Below are 15,054 nucleotides of genomic sequence, written 5' to 3'. Positions count from 1 at the left end.
AGCATTAGCGCGGTATTTTAGCAAGATGGCGGGAGAATTGTAGTGGAGTGTATCATTATGCTTGGGTTTGTAGCAAATTGTTTCTTGAAAATGAATAGCCAGGAGAAATAAAGGAAATCTACTATTTAGGAATGGCGAATACTTCTAGTTCTATGAGTGAGAAACTCGCACCCATTATGGCGACATTAATCGCTAGACGAAATCCCGAAAGGTACGTGGAAATCGGTTTTTTTAATTTACCATGTTGATTTCGTTACATGTAGCTACCGAACATCAGTATTCATATTCTTCACACTGATCTGTCTACATTTCCAGTGGTACTGACAAGGAGATTTTGCTTAAGAATCATAAGCTTATTCATCGGAGATCATTGCCTTTATCGTCATGGCCCTTACATTTGCAGAAATTAGATGCTTGTCACCCGCAGGGGTGGAAGGTTTAAGAACGTGACTTGGGAGATGATGTCGATTGATTTGAGGCTGACTGTCGAAGGTGCAGACACAAGAGTGTTGATGTAAAAAAATGGGGACATGGGATTGCAATGTTTTAACTTGTTAGACAGTAATCCCGACGTTTGTAATAAAAACTGCGATTTAGTGAAGTAATCTTGCTGTATACATATCAAGTATTGATGAAGTTAAGTTTATATTTTGCTGACTCACGTGAGGTTTTTTTTTTTCCCTTTTTTCAATTCCATATTTATCCAGTCTTAGTACTCAAGAACACTATACTTCAGCAAACCAAATGAAGAAACTTCTGTGTGAGTTTGTGAATAGCATATTGACTGATCTTGACGCTGGTATGTACAATTTGTTAATTGGTGTAAACTTTTGCACTTTGATTAGTATTAGAGCTATAAGCAAGAGGGCCTATGAACTTAACTCTAAAATGCATCACATTTTCTGTTAGTCTTGAAAAAAAACTCAAGTGGTTTGGCTTGTTTTTTTTCTTCATCTTTTACACAGGCCATATTTGATCAATACTATGCTCAGATAGATGTATTTCTTATAGTACAGAAAAAGAAAGTGGAATAGAAGTGGAATTAAGAATCCCTTATTTACCAGTTTAACTTAAAATACAAGTGGAAATCTTGCTCATGTCTTTAATTTTTCCTTACTTTTGTAGAACTTGGAAAAATGCTACACAATTTACAATATATCCATGCAAATAAGGTGTATTTAAACTGATGTGGAAACTTGATGATTAATGGGGGAGGAGGAAAAAGGGGGGATGGGGGGTGGGGTTTTGAGCCAATATCCTATCTCCCACCTCCTACCACAGGAACTGGAATGGGCTATGAAAGCTGTCATTGCATTCAGTCTTTACCTTAATTACTGTTGTTATGACCAGTACAATCTCATTGGTTGCAAATATCTTTAATTTTTGTGTACTTAAATTTACAGTTGCTGTCCAGTTATCACGAAAGACTGGAGGTACACCTCATTCTGAGATCTTTTGGCAATTCTTACATCATTGCCTGGATGCATTCCCAGAATGCTTTGTTAGTTTAGAACCCCAGAATACAAATGATGGGATACTTGTCATTGGAACATCCAGTTCACAGGGTAACAAGATCTGCAAATCAGGAAAAGGTAAACAGAAATTTAAAGATTTCATTATTAATTCTTACTTGATTTCTTTTACAAACCCCAGTTTAATAAAACTGTGGCCTTTATCATTGCAAACTCCTAGAAAACCTAAAAATTTGTTTCCAAACTACTGTTAGGAAAACATAAGATGATAAATAAGGGAATGGTGTTATCATTAGTTTTTCTACCAATGGTAGACCTTGGGTCAGCTGTGTCATTACACACAAGTCTCTCTACACTGATGCACAAGCAGATATAAAGTAGTAAAAAATGATATTTTTAAGAGTTTGCATCATGTTACTTACCTAAATCTTCTTCTGACAGTTTTTACATCATGGATCCTCTCAAGAATTCTTTGTGTTCTTGCTGAGCCAGATTGCTCTCAGTTGCATGACAAATCTGTGTCTGCCATTCTGTCATTAATGCAGGTGAGTATGAGAAGTAGCTGTTTGTCTGGTACATGTAGATGCACTCTGCACCTAAATGCTTTATCACTGAACCACAAAGGATTTGATGGTGAGTTAGGCTGTTGCTAGGTTTTACACTGGTCTATTTGCTCAAATCAGACCAGCTAATTCTAGTATTATTTGGGACACATGCCACACACAAACCTACACAAATAGTAATGGCCAAACTGACTGTAGAGTTCTCTAACATATATTATAAAATCAATTTTAGAAAATTGAAGTGCCAGAGGTCTGAGGTTTGAATCCATATATGGGAACTCTGTATTTTTCCTTTGTCTATAACTTGTGACAAACCAAATAATAAATATCCTTATTCTACTAGCAAGCCAAAAATTCACCATCTTTCTAACTATATTGAAAGATAAACATTTAGTTAATGATTGTTTACATTGTATAACTCTCAATAATGAGTTATGTGTATGACTGGCACATTTTAAGTTATTGTGTTTACCATCACTGATCACCTCTATTTGTCTCCAACAGCTTGTGAAAGGAAAAGACCTTGTATATTACAACACATGTCTTACAGAATTTGTTTCACTTTGGGAGGGTAAGTAATAAAAAAGTCCAATGAAGATTGATTATCCAACAGCACTGTGTATCCAATGTCTTAATGTCCTGATAGTGGACTAACTTTTCAACTGTTAAACATGTTGGCTCTCTGACTGTGGATATATGAAAATCATATTAATATGTGAACTGTGGATTCTGAAATGAATTTGAAAGTGATCTTTGCAGTAGTGAACCCTATTTAAGCTGTAGTGAAAATAATGCCTGTTAACTCAGTTGATAGAGCATTGCACCAGTATGGCAGAGGTCATGGGATCAAATCTTGTACAGGCCTAAATTTTTTTTCAGGCCCTATTTTCACTTCTGCTTGATTAATAAGTAGTGTGCATTACTCTGAAGTTAATTTTCTTATTCATTTGTTGGCTCTCTGTTGGTCACACAGGTGGCTTACTAGCCTTGGACTTTTGACTAGTTAGTGACCAAGTATACACCAATTATTGACTGACTATTGAACGACTTATAGCTCAACCAATGATCACTACATTGGCCAGTAAATCAAGTGAGACCACAAATTGTACACTTGATTTGATTGTTGGGAAGACCTGTACATTTACTAGCTAAGGGTAAGACTTCTGTTTTGACTGATTGTTTATGATCATTTTATAAATTTCTCACTTCAGATCTTGTAATGATTGATGAAAAATTGTTTTCATCTGGCACCTGTCCTGTTGATGCTTTGCCTCTCTATCTTGGCCATTTTCAGTACATAGAAACTTGTGATAAAGAGGTATGGTTATTGTATTTGAGAGGTCCATCACATATTTCTAAGATCAAGAATGAAACAAGTGGTGACTCTCACATCAGAGTAATAATAAAAGGTTGTTAAATCTTAAACTAACCTGAGTAATTAAATGCAGTTAAGTTCAAACCTACATTGTACATTGATAATAATTGATACTGACTGGTTATGAGCCTTTAAGCTGGGTTTTTGATTTTATTCACATTATCATTTCACATTTTAAAATAATTATGTTTATCTTTTTATAGGAGGAGCTCAACATGGTAAAGAAGTTCATTTGTATCAAGCATGCAGAAGATTGCCATACTTTACAAGAAGAAACAAGGTTTGTTGTTCACTGCAGATGTTAGTACAGTATATAGAGTTATAGTTTCGACTCAGTTAGAAGTAACGGTTCATGTGAACTTCTCATCTTCCTATCAAAGAAACTGAGGTCAACTGAATGCATGTACTGATGAAATTTGATACTAATTTTTTTGACTGACATAATGGAGTTAAAATGCAGTTTTATATGGCTAGCTATAAAACTGATGTTACATTCAACACAAATCAAATAAAGTAAGATTACAATTGACAAGAAAAAAAAGACAACAACAGATAACTTTATAAGATCATGCATGACCAGTTGACCTTGTTGCTTAAAGAAGACTAGCAGTATGCAGTTGAAACATCGTGATCTACATCACACATGACTACATCATGAGACAAATGAAAAACAGTTCATTTTAGTGTTTGCGGATTTCATGAGACAAATTCTTTGAGAACATTTTTTTTATTCCTATCTAAAACTAAAAATAATTTTTATTTCTTGATTCTTTTAGTAAAATTATCAGCCATTTGGTTTGTGATATGTACCAATATAATCACTGCAGTGTGACAAGTTTATGGACCATCTGCTGCCACCTTCTTCAGACTGGTCTATTTCGCATTAAGCAGGTTTGTTTCCATGAGTAATCATCTAAAATTAGAGTTCATTTTCCCATCCATCCTTTCTAGTAAAACAATTTATGCATAGTATTAATAGGCTGCTACAATTCTTTTAAGACTTGACCAAAATTTGAAAGGTGTAAATTTTTTTTTCTTTTCTTTACAACAGTGTAGGCTACTGACAGTATACAATATATGATTTATTCATTAACTCTCTTGCAACACATTACTTACAATACATTACTTACAATGCATTACTTACAATACACTACTTACAATGATCTGCTTACAATGAATTTCCCACAATTATCACCTACTTGCAATGCTAATATTAATCAAATAATTCATTACTAGCATCAGGTTCATAATTTTTAACTCTGTTAAAGAGTTGCTTGGCATACTTGAAAAATGCAGCAACAGAAAATTTATTGCTTAGCATCCATTACAAAATTTGATCAAATGTTAATTTTAATACTTCTATTGTTCCATTACCTGTAGAAGGTATCTTTCTCACCCTTTTTGTTGGCTTGTTGATAATGTAGAGTTGTCAGGCATTTTATTTTGATTAAGTGCCAGTAAATCTTTTTAATTCAGGCAGCACTAGATATAATAACAGGTCTGCTACCTTGGAGTGGACTTCCCAGTGTACCTCTTCTGGACAAGTTTGTCAAATGCCTTTGCTCTTTACTAGAGCTTTTGGTATCAGGAGTTGTCTCTAAAATCCCAGTAGATGGGCGGTAAATATGTTTTCATGTCTTGTTGAGTATTAATATAGTGAAAGACAGTTTTTATATTGTAATAAAAGAATGTGGAAGCCCTCTTATCATTCTCGTAGACCCTATTGCTCTATTTCTAGGAAAGCAGGTTTAAAAGAAGGAATCAAAATAATTATCTCAGCCTTATTTTATCCAGGGCTCTTTTAGGGTTAGCTTAGCAAACACATGTATTTATTTTGGAAGTTATTAAGGTAATGCACTGGAGTTCCTTTTCTTACCAAATATTGGGAAAGATTGACTGAAGATATCCATGAGGCTGCACTGGACTGCCACTCCATTCATAAGGGAACCTCATACTTGCTGGAGAACCATGTATAGTCTTATGTAATCTTCTAAAACTGTATGCAGACTTAACTTTCCTTTCCCCTCTTAATGTCTACAGAGAAAAACTCACCACATTGGAGGTCAGTGTAGCTAATTGCTTAGATGTCCTATCAACAGACCTTCCATCTGGGAAAAGAGATCCATTGCAGCTCACAGGCTCAACATCAGAAAGATCTCTCAATGCATTTCCTGCATGGCATGTAAAATATTTTCTTTTGAAGCTTAGAGGTGTTTTTCGTGGAGGTGGTCTGCAGAAATTTCTAACCAAAGAGTTAAAGGTGCAATACTTTTTTTTAATAAAAGTTACATGTAAATGAATGGAACCAAGTCAGTTTCAAGCAGTGCCTGAGTACCGTTTGCAACAGTTGAGTGACTTTTCCTTCTTGCCGAGAAGTCACCTGCTATGGTAGTAGCTGCAACCCTTAACTAGTATGCAAACTATCAGGTCCCACTTGTAAGGAAGGTGGATGATACTATTCAGTGGATAAATCTTTATCCAGTGGATAGTGCAGTGCATTTAGTGAACACTTAGTTGTTGGATAGGTATTTGTCCATTAACTCTTTCACTCCAAGGATCTCATTAGTAATTCTCCTTACAGTCTGCTATACAATTCTTATGTTGTTAGTTTGGAGAATTTGGTATTGTATCAGCTAATCCCCTAACTGATATTTTTCTTTATTCTTTTCACTAGTCTGCTTCACTAACATTAATAATGTAAGGAGAAATTCTCTCTTGATCACTCATGTGAGTTAAATGGTTCACGATATCTTCCCTTTAAATTACTAGGCCCAGTTGCTTTGTCTTACACTTGCTAACTGTATGATTGTGTTTATTTTCATGTTGTCAGGTGGCTGTATGTCAGTTTATTTCTGGCATTTACAAAGATGTGCCCACCAATGCTGGAAGGACTAGTCTTTTAACGCAACACCATGTCATAGATGACATAAATAAGTGTATGGTTAGTTACCTTGGCACTGAACAACAGCAACAGGTAAGTGCTTTTATTTGGAAAAAGTTCTGGGGAGATGGACATGCACATTCAGCACCAAACATGAAGGGAAAAGAATTCATTATGATATTCTCATGATTAAGCCATCTAAGTCCAGCTTGTGACATCTTATTTACAAATAAATTTTCCATTCAGGAGAAATAGCATCGAGGGATTAATTTTTTTGTTATTATCTTGCACCATGTAATTCTTTCACAACACCTAGTGATGAAGCTTTAACTTTTTTTTTGAGAAATGTCATGATTGTATTTTTTTCCTATAGTTCTTGGTTAAGTGCTTATTTGAGGCAGTGATTGCAGATAGGTGCAACAAGAAGGGCACAACTTGTGTCAAGGTAACTGAAAACAATCCTTGAATACACATGTACATATTGGTCACATTTCTAAATGTCAGTCTATCAGGGAGAAGTGACCTAAGGTTTTAAGCCATAAACTATGGTTTGAAAGAAATTCAAGTATACATAACACCAAAACCATTTTTACTAGTAAAATGGGCATGTCATTGCTATAATGTCTATGGTGTTATCTTCTTCACCCGTTCCTTCTTCGTTTCTTTTATTCATCGTCTTTGTCTCCTTTACCAACTTTTTGTTGCGTCTCCACCTCCGATTCTTCTCTTGTCCCAGTCTTCATTTCCGTCTTCTTCGATGCCTTTTAAAATATCAGTCCTCAACCATCCCTTTTCTTAAAGTGTGAACAAGGAGTATTTATTCCCTGTAGCCAATGTTTTCTTTTTGATCTTTTAGTCTGATGCCTCAGGAACAAATGAGGTCTCAAATGAAGAAACAATGGAGAGGTTTGTGACAACGTTCAATCATTAATATCTACCTTCATCATATAGCTTGGGTCGTCTGTGGGTAATATGAAGCGAATCCCGTCGTATCATTGGCTACCTGAGCAGGCAAGACATCCTCTCTTGCCTGCTAGCGCAAGAAATAAAATTTAGTGTGGAGCGGACTTAAAAAGTTCGCAAGTTTTGTACAATGTAGGCGATGAAGTCCCTAAAGGCAGCAGGAGTCATTGAAAACAAGCAACAAACATAAACGACTCTCGTGGGTTTAGTGTGCTACAGGTACAGGTGGATTTCTTTCCCGGCTCTCGAATACTTGATTCTAATTAAAGTAAAATAATTATGCTATATGATACAACCTTTATTGACCAAGTTTGATCGTCAAAAATTTCTGGATATTACCCTCGTTTCCTTTTGGTGTTTTTATGGCCCTTGACTTCGTCTCGGTGCTTAAAAACGACCGCGGTCAATATTCAGTCATCTTGACCCTATGCTTGCTTAGTAACGCGTACTGTACCTAACTATCCAGTGGTGATGTTGTAATAATTTGGGTGCAGTTCAGTGGCTTTAAGTATTCTTGGCACAGTTTATAAATAGTTTTGTAAATGCTTTCTCTCTTGCACAGTAAGACTAGCTCATCAAAGAAAAGAAAAATGACCACCAATTTACAGCCTTCTCTGCCAAGCAAAAAGAAAACGAATGACTCAAGTTCAGGAACAATGAGAAGACTTCTTGAAAGAATCAAAGCACTTAACATGTCTATAATACGTAAGGGAGATGAAAAGGTACCTAATTTGGTAAGTTCGAATTTATTTGCTTTTTGTTTTGCGTGGGATTGGTTGGTGGGGGAGGGGAGGGGGGGGGAGGGGGTGGGTGGTAGGGCGGAGTCAGAGGCAGAGGATTCTACCAAAAATTGCAAACGTATCTGCTATACTACAGCGCTGGTCTTACTTTATTTCGAGTGGAAACTAAACTGAAACTGTTTAAAAAAAATCTTTCTCGACCCTAATTTGTTTGTGTACATTTTTATCGTAAGGATGAGTTCGCCTGTGAGCTGGAAGGCGTCAGAGTCATTGTGGAAGTGATGGTTCACCTTTGTAGTCACCAAACAAGGAACCTCAGCGCGGAAAATCCAAGTGGCTTAAGTGAGATTAAAGGTGATCTTGTGAAGCACACTATATGGCAATTTGGGAAATTAACAAAAGTATCATTCACTTTTGAAAAGTTCTAATCTCGTACTTTTCATTTACCATTATTGTATCTAAATCAATGTCTCTAAAGGTTTTCATTTTTTTTAAAACTTGAAAATACATTTTAAAACTTGAAAAGGCACTTGCAAGATTATTTAGCGCGGGAAAGATATCTGATGACTGGCGCAAAAAGTCGCAGCCTGTTAGTCTCCAGCTATTAAACCTTTTGCCCCCTAAGAGTGACTAGCATCTAATTTCTCCTTACAATATCACTCCTGAAACACACATGAAGGTCATGAGAATAACGGAAATGATCACCAACTGAGAAAGGCTGTCGATTGTTAAACAAATTCTCTTTCTCGGCACCTTTGGAAATGTATAAAGAACAGTATGGAGAATATGCATACTGATGTTAGGATGTAAAGGGTTAAGTTGCACAGGGGAGTATTGTTATGGGTTGACGTCATTTATACGACTCTCCTCTAGAAGATCATAAGTAAGAACCCCTCAAAATTCGTACGTGATTAGTTAACCCTTTCACTCCTAAGATCTCATTCGTAACCCTCCTTACCGTCTTCCATACAGTTCTTGTGATGTTAGTTCAGAGAATTTGGTATTGGATCAACTAATAGTCCCTTGACTGATATATTTCTTTATTCTCGTCACTTGTATACTTGATATTGTATTGATATTGTATTGTATCGTGTCTTCTGATTTGCTTTATTGTTTTGTAAATAGTTTTCGAGTTTGTCACTTATTATGTTTAAAGATGCAGACTTTTCTACTTCTGGTGTTCACTATGATTCATGTTGTTGGCTGTCGAGATGTAATGTCGCTGTTATGCCGTTAAACTTGTTTTTACCGCAAATTTTGAGCAAAGTCGCCTTCATCGAAACATCGAACATGTAACTGAACAAACACAGAGTTGACACAAAACATCCTTAAACCATGAAACACACCGTCCTCAATGGAATATGGCAGCTGAATTACAGATAATTACATTTAAGTAGATACATAAAACAACTTTGATTTCCGTTTGAATTGAAACTGAGTTTTTCTTTTTTAGAGTTTTTTACAAGCTTGGATCTCGGCCACCTTTTCTCCATGTTTAAAATATCTCTTCAAATCATTGTCCAGACTGCAGAGCTGTCGCCGCAAGACACAGGGAAATTTGATATCCTTGATTCGTCTTTTAGAAAACTTGTACAGCTCTGCGGAGCATTGTACAGCATATCAGATGTCATTCACATCCCTCTGGCATTATGCCAGTTCTTTATATTTCTGGTATCCATTCCTTGGCTGTCAAAGAGTGATCCTCCGTGGGTCGATCTTCCGCATGGGTTTGGTCTCTCGCTGGACGGCATGGTCAGAGTCGGGAGGTCACTTGATCCTGTGATTGACAGAGACAGTAGGGTCGATTGTCTTCATTTAATGGCAGTTCTGGATGCAGCGCCAACCTGGAGAATGCAAGTGCTTCTTCTAGTTCTTGTAAGGGGTATTTCTTTCAAAGATTTCGTGCGTGAATGATATTATTAAGTGATAGCACTCATTTGTTTGAGGTTCAAAGGAAAGTTTTTAAATGAATGTGTAATGTTCAGGTGGCTCCGACAGGTATCGCCTCCGTTTGATTGGAGTGGCAGACTTGCGTCACTCTCACGGCAAATTACAAGTTAGCATGAGAGTAATTATGATTTGCGCGCTGGTATTTATCGACGCTTAAGGTCTTCTACGTCTTCTCACCTTGGCCTTCCGTTGGCGCCTTTAGATCCTGGCAGTAGCTTTCATTAGGATAGGCCTTAATAATGGTGATTTGTGTCTTTTGAAAAGATTCTCGTTACTTTTTACTCACATTGTTTCCCCTTACAAAACAGTAATACATTGCACGCTACAATTTATTTTCTCAAATGAAAGAAATTTCAGTTGACCTACGGATGAAAACTAAGCAAAGAAATCATAATCTTCGCATTTCCTTTGCTTGGTTTTTATCTGCAGCTCAATTGAAATTTATTTTAATAAAAATTACGATCAGATTCCTTTATGAGAAAGATGAGCCCTCGAAAATTTATCTCCCTTCCATCGTGTGGCTTTGCAGCTCAGTTGATGGTAAGCCCAATCCCGTCGAACCATGAATTTTTTAGGCTTCTTTTTCTACAATTACTTAAGTGCAGTCCACCTGCTAGGATCATTTCTTTACTTGAAATTCAACATTGCTGTCGTTTATTCTTTTACACAGAAAGATACAAGTGACATGAAGATTGTGGCTCTCAAGTATTTACCTCTGTTGCTGTCCTCTCTTGGCTCCTACTCTTTCCACTTGATCAATAATATTCTTCCTGGGCTCCTCTCCTGCGGTGAAGGTGTCCAAGTAGAAATTGCCAAAACTATTGGCTCATTAGCCTGCGTGCTTACAGAGAATACAGTAATAAAGAAGTTGAGGAACGAACTGCCTTTTCATAAGTCCATCTCCGGCAGCATCACATTTCTTTGCCCTGATTGTGATTCTGTTATTCAAAACAAAGCAGGTAACAAATTGAAATAGTTTTTGGTATAACGAAATAGTTAATGCTGTAAAGAAAACTCATGACTTAAACGACTTTAGACTTAAGAAAGCTGCTTTTCTGACTCAGAACAGACTCTTTTCAACAGATTTCAAGCATTTTTATGCCTTAACCTCTATGCAGAACCAACTTCTTGACATCAAGAACAACGGTAACCAACGAACCGAACGAGGAATCTTGACCAATCAAACTGACCAATGAGTTGAAAGAACGCTCTTGAGTGTATCTCCAAGGCAGAAGGGGCCAATCGGTTTTAAACGAATTGGATCTATACTATTTAACTAAATCACGACATTTACATGTCATTTGACTGCGGAAAGGGACATGTGACTATGCTTTGCAGTAATGTAATTTTGCCACCGCGAGCCCTTTGTTCTGACGAAGGGTTCACGCTCGAAACGTCAGCTTTATATTTACAGTGGCCAAGTTACATTATCAACTCAGTCGACAAAACCAAATTATCATGTAACATCCACACTGACGTAGCACAGAAGTTTCTCTAGAAACTTACCCTTTTATTCCTTTCTAGATGACATGGAGGGAACTAAACCTCATGCCATAGTAAATGCAGCAAACTTCATTCCTTACCTTCAACTTATCTCTCCTGAAGCAAGCTCTTCCGTCAAGTGTGCTTTCATTAAGAGCATGAAAAGAATGTTTACACACGTGGCTGTGGCACCTGATAATGAAGCTCAAAGATCTATAGTTAGTGCAACGTGCTTTGATCTTATCGAGGACCCCGATTTTGAGGTCAGGATGCAGTTTAGGTCAGTGATAGAAACCTGTAAGCTTAACTGATGGGAGATGTGGTGGCTAAATGGAATACGCGGTGAACTTCAGATTAAACAAATGAATAAAGGGGCTAAGTTTCTAAAGAAACTGTGGTGTTGCGTTGTTGGAAGAGTATAACAGGGTAACTACAACTACTCGTTTCAGTAGTGTTCTTAGCTGCGAGGATCTCTTAATTTCATCTCTTCACCGCAGTGCAAATATATGAATTTCATATATCTAAAATCATAATTCATTACTTGGATGGTTTATTTGGACCCAACACATTGACCAGCTCCTAGTTGGCTTGTTAGCTCAGTTGGTCAGGTAGAGCGCTGCACCGGTATCGCAGAGGTCATGGGTTCAAATCCCGTACGGGCCTGAATTTTTTTCAGGTCCTATTTTCAACTACTCGTTTGAGTAGTGTTCTTAGCTGCGAGGATCTCTTAATTTCATCTCTTCACCGCAGTGCAAATATTTGAATTTTATATATCTAAAATCATCATTCAGGGTAATTTGGTATTATCAACTGAGTTGATAACGTAAATTGGCCACCGTAAAGAGTTCAAACGCTGACGTTTTTAACGTTAGCCCTTCGTCCATTGTTCCGAGGAAGTGCTAACGCCTGAAACATCAGTTTTTAAACTCTTTACGGTGGCCAAGTTACATTATGAACTCAGGTGATAATACCAAATAATCTTGTTCAGATTAAACAATCTCGACTTGTAAAATGTTCTTTACATTTGAAATGTTGGTGGCTACCAACGTCAACGAAGTGGTCAAATGCCTGCGGATGCGCGACGGTTGTATTTGCAAGGAGGTGTACTCTCACATAGACAGTCAGAGCACATTTGTCTCTCAGGAGTGATAAACAGCCGCACAAGACAATGATCACGTTGTTTTAAAACAGTATAACTTTTTTGATAGTGCTCAAAACGAGTGAGAAAATCAACAGGATGGCATTAATTAAAGAACTTTTGAGTTCGACAAGTGTCGAGGTTTATTTTCGTATTTTTTTACTTAATTTTACAGTTATCTTTTGAATTTTTTTCTTATGAAATTTGCGCGGGGAATTGGCGCACGATCGGCCAAAATCAATCCAGCCGCGCATGCCCGACATTTGGCCGCTGAGTTACTTGCGTCTAATAGGCTCTTACCTTATTGTTATAGAAACAGGAATAATCGGTATTAATGCACTATCGATCACTATACCTGTGTAAGACTGTAAACATTGAAATTCAATATACTCGACAGTTGCAAATAGTTTTCTTGATGTTTGACAGCAACGTCGTCCCTTATGTTGTTAAACCTGGAGGAGCCGATTCAGATGAGAGCACGCAACAAAATGTCATTTCCAAGCTGAAAAAAGTGTTCCTTGAAGCGTCCTCGCAAGGCAACTGCAAACTGCAGGAGACGGTAGTTTTAACAATTGGTCAACTGGGAAAAGTTGCCGAAGGGGAGCTATTGCTTGTTGTTATTGTGAGTTTGCTAGAGAGCCTGACTGCGCACTCTCAGCTTATTAGAGCTGCAGCTTTCAAACAGGTATGTATACGAACAAAGGGGGTAAGTTTGTAAATAAAATTTTGTATTGCGTCGTTAGGGTATAACAAGACCATTTGGTTTTATCACATGAGAGGGTAATGTAAATTGGTCACCGTAAAGATTTTCGAAAGTTAGCCCTTTGTTAGGGCAAATGATGAAGGGCGAACACTCGAAACGTCAGGTATGGATTCGCTTCTTTGGATGTTGTGTTCATCCAAAAATCTGCAACTGCGAACCCATTTTGGATAATTCTATTAGTTACTTTGGTTTTATTGTTAAGTTAATGTGGTTTTCTTCAGGAGAAGAGACATTTAGTGCGTTTGTACATGTAAATCTTTTCGTAACTTTGCTACAGCAAAGCTCATGTCTCTATTCGGCGTCTACTTAATGAAGAAACTTTGTAGCCTGTACTATAAGATGATTGATCCTGAGGATCGATTCCTCACGGGGACTTCAATGTCTTTCTTTGTCTCACGCTCTTGATAAGTCGAATAAACGTTTTCTCAGGCTCAAGGATAACGCCTTGTTAACGTCTTTTGTAAATCCTAAATTTGCTAAAAAGGAAGATTGTAGCCTCCAAGTGGTCGCGATAGAACACTGTCTAATTAGAGAATTTCATATTAATTGTAATTCACTCATGGTTAATGACTATGATTGTTGTTTCTTCTAGAAGACAAGCACAGTTCAATGAGCATTTCCAACGTTACGCTCAAAATTAACCCTGGCCTTTTTGTGTTTCTATAAGGTCCAAGAGGTGGCCAGGTTTCAGGGCAAACAACTCAAGGATTTGTTTGCTGGATTCAAGCAACCGATTTGTAAATTTGTGGTAGATGCAATGGATGAAATACAAAGCTTGAATCCCTCTTCTAAAGTTTCTTTGGATGTTGTCTCAGAAGTTGCCAGTGTGTTTGAGTTTAGGGATGTCCATTCATTTCTAAAGGTAATACAAACATTTCACGCTAGAGCGCTCTTCGACTGAGTGTTGTAAAACCGAAACCAGAGTTATCGCAACGACCAATCAGAATAAGGGAAAATACCCATAAGAACCAATGAAAATTCAAATTAAAACCATGCAAACTTCCCAAAGCGCGGGAAAATGCGAGCGACCAAGGCGTGATTGGTTTTCGTTTGCATCTGTTTGGTTACGAGAGTAGCGCAAGTTTTCTGGACCAATCACAGAGCGGAGTAAATTAAAACCCCACGCAATTCCGGATTACTTTTGACACTTAATTGAAAATTGCTCTATCATGACCAAGTGCGAGAATTGTGGTTTTATTTTTCTTTTTTTTTTTTTTGTCTAACTTTCATTATTTGGGATCTATTCTCCATTTTTTACAAGGCTTAGAAAATATTCTCTTACTATTGTCCTTTACACTTAAAATGATTCACTGAGTTATGCACACATTTTGATTGATTCTTCCCTATAATCTATTGGAGGACAGACACATAGATGACGTCACCTTAACCTTTTACATCTAACATCAGTATGTATATTCTCCATACTTTTCTCAATACATTTCCTAAGGTGCTGACAAGGAGAATTTGTTTAAAAATCAAGAGCTTATTTGGCTGGTGACCGTTTTCTTTATTCTCATGACCTTAATGTGGGATTCAGGGGTGACATTGTAAGGAGAAATTAGATGCTAGTCACTCTTAGAGGTTAAAGAGTTAAGTAAAATATATTGCTTTATTGTATAAAATAACTAGATTCTATGTTGCTGTGGGTTTGTTCTATAATAGATGGCAGAAAACGTCAAATTATGGCAAGAACATCAGCGACTCACTCAGGTGCGCCTCATGTGCAA

At 37.1% G+C, this 15,054-nt stretch overlaps 1 protein-coding gene across 1 annotated transcript in view; it reads left to right on the top strand.

Annotated features, from left to right (window-relative positions):
• LOC113670487 (serine/threonine-protein kinase atr) overlaps positions 1-15,054 on the top strand; it is a 44,808-nt gene continuing 29,754 nt past the window's right edge. Inside the window, exons 1-20 of the mRNA XM_089208907.1 lie at positions 1-211; positions 708-799; positions 1,404-1,592; positions 1,914-2,017; positions 2,540-2,606; positions 3,247-3,353; positions 3,614-3,690; positions 4,187-4,301; positions 4,887-5,029; positions 5,451-5,670; positions 6,241-6,384; positions 6,665-6,736; positions 7,148-7,197; positions 7,817-7,988; positions 8,228-8,348; positions 9,448-9,869; positions 10,615-10,903; positions 11,469-11,706; positions 12,991-13,249; positions 13,995-14,189. Coding sequence (XP_089065033.1) covers positions 132-211; positions 708-799; positions 1,404-1,592; positions 1,914-2,017; positions 2,540-2,606; positions 3,247-3,353; positions 3,614-3,690; positions 4,187-4,301; positions 4,887-5,029; positions 5,451-5,670; positions 6,241-6,384; positions 6,665-6,736; positions 7,148-7,197; positions 7,817-7,988; positions 8,228-8,348; positions 9,448-9,869; positions 10,615-10,903; positions 11,469-11,706; positions 12,991-13,249; positions 13,995-14,189 — 3,156 coding nt within the window. The 5' untranslated portion in view covers positions 1-131. The remainder of the gene's footprint in view (positions 212-707; positions 800-1,403; positions 1,593-1,913; positions 2,018-2,539; positions 2,607-3,246; positions 3,354-3,613; positions 3,691-4,186; positions 4,302-4,886; positions 5,030-5,450; positions 5,671-6,240; positions 6,385-6,664; positions 6,737-7,147; positions 7,198-7,816; positions 7,989-8,227; positions 8,349-9,447; positions 9,870-10,614; positions 10,904-11,468; positions 11,707-12,990; positions 13,250-13,994; positions 14,190-15,054) is intronic.

The sequence above is a fragment of the Pocillopora damicornis genome, chromosome 1, assembly GCF_964200805.1.
Source record: "Pocillopora damicornis chromosome 1, jaPocDami1.2, whole genome shotgun sequence".
Taxonomy (NCBI): Eukaryota; Metazoa; Cnidaria; class Anthozoa; order Scleractinia; family Pocilloporidae; genus Pocillopora; species Pocillopora damicornis.
This window is presented reverse-complemented; position numbering and strand designations above follow the sequence as displayed.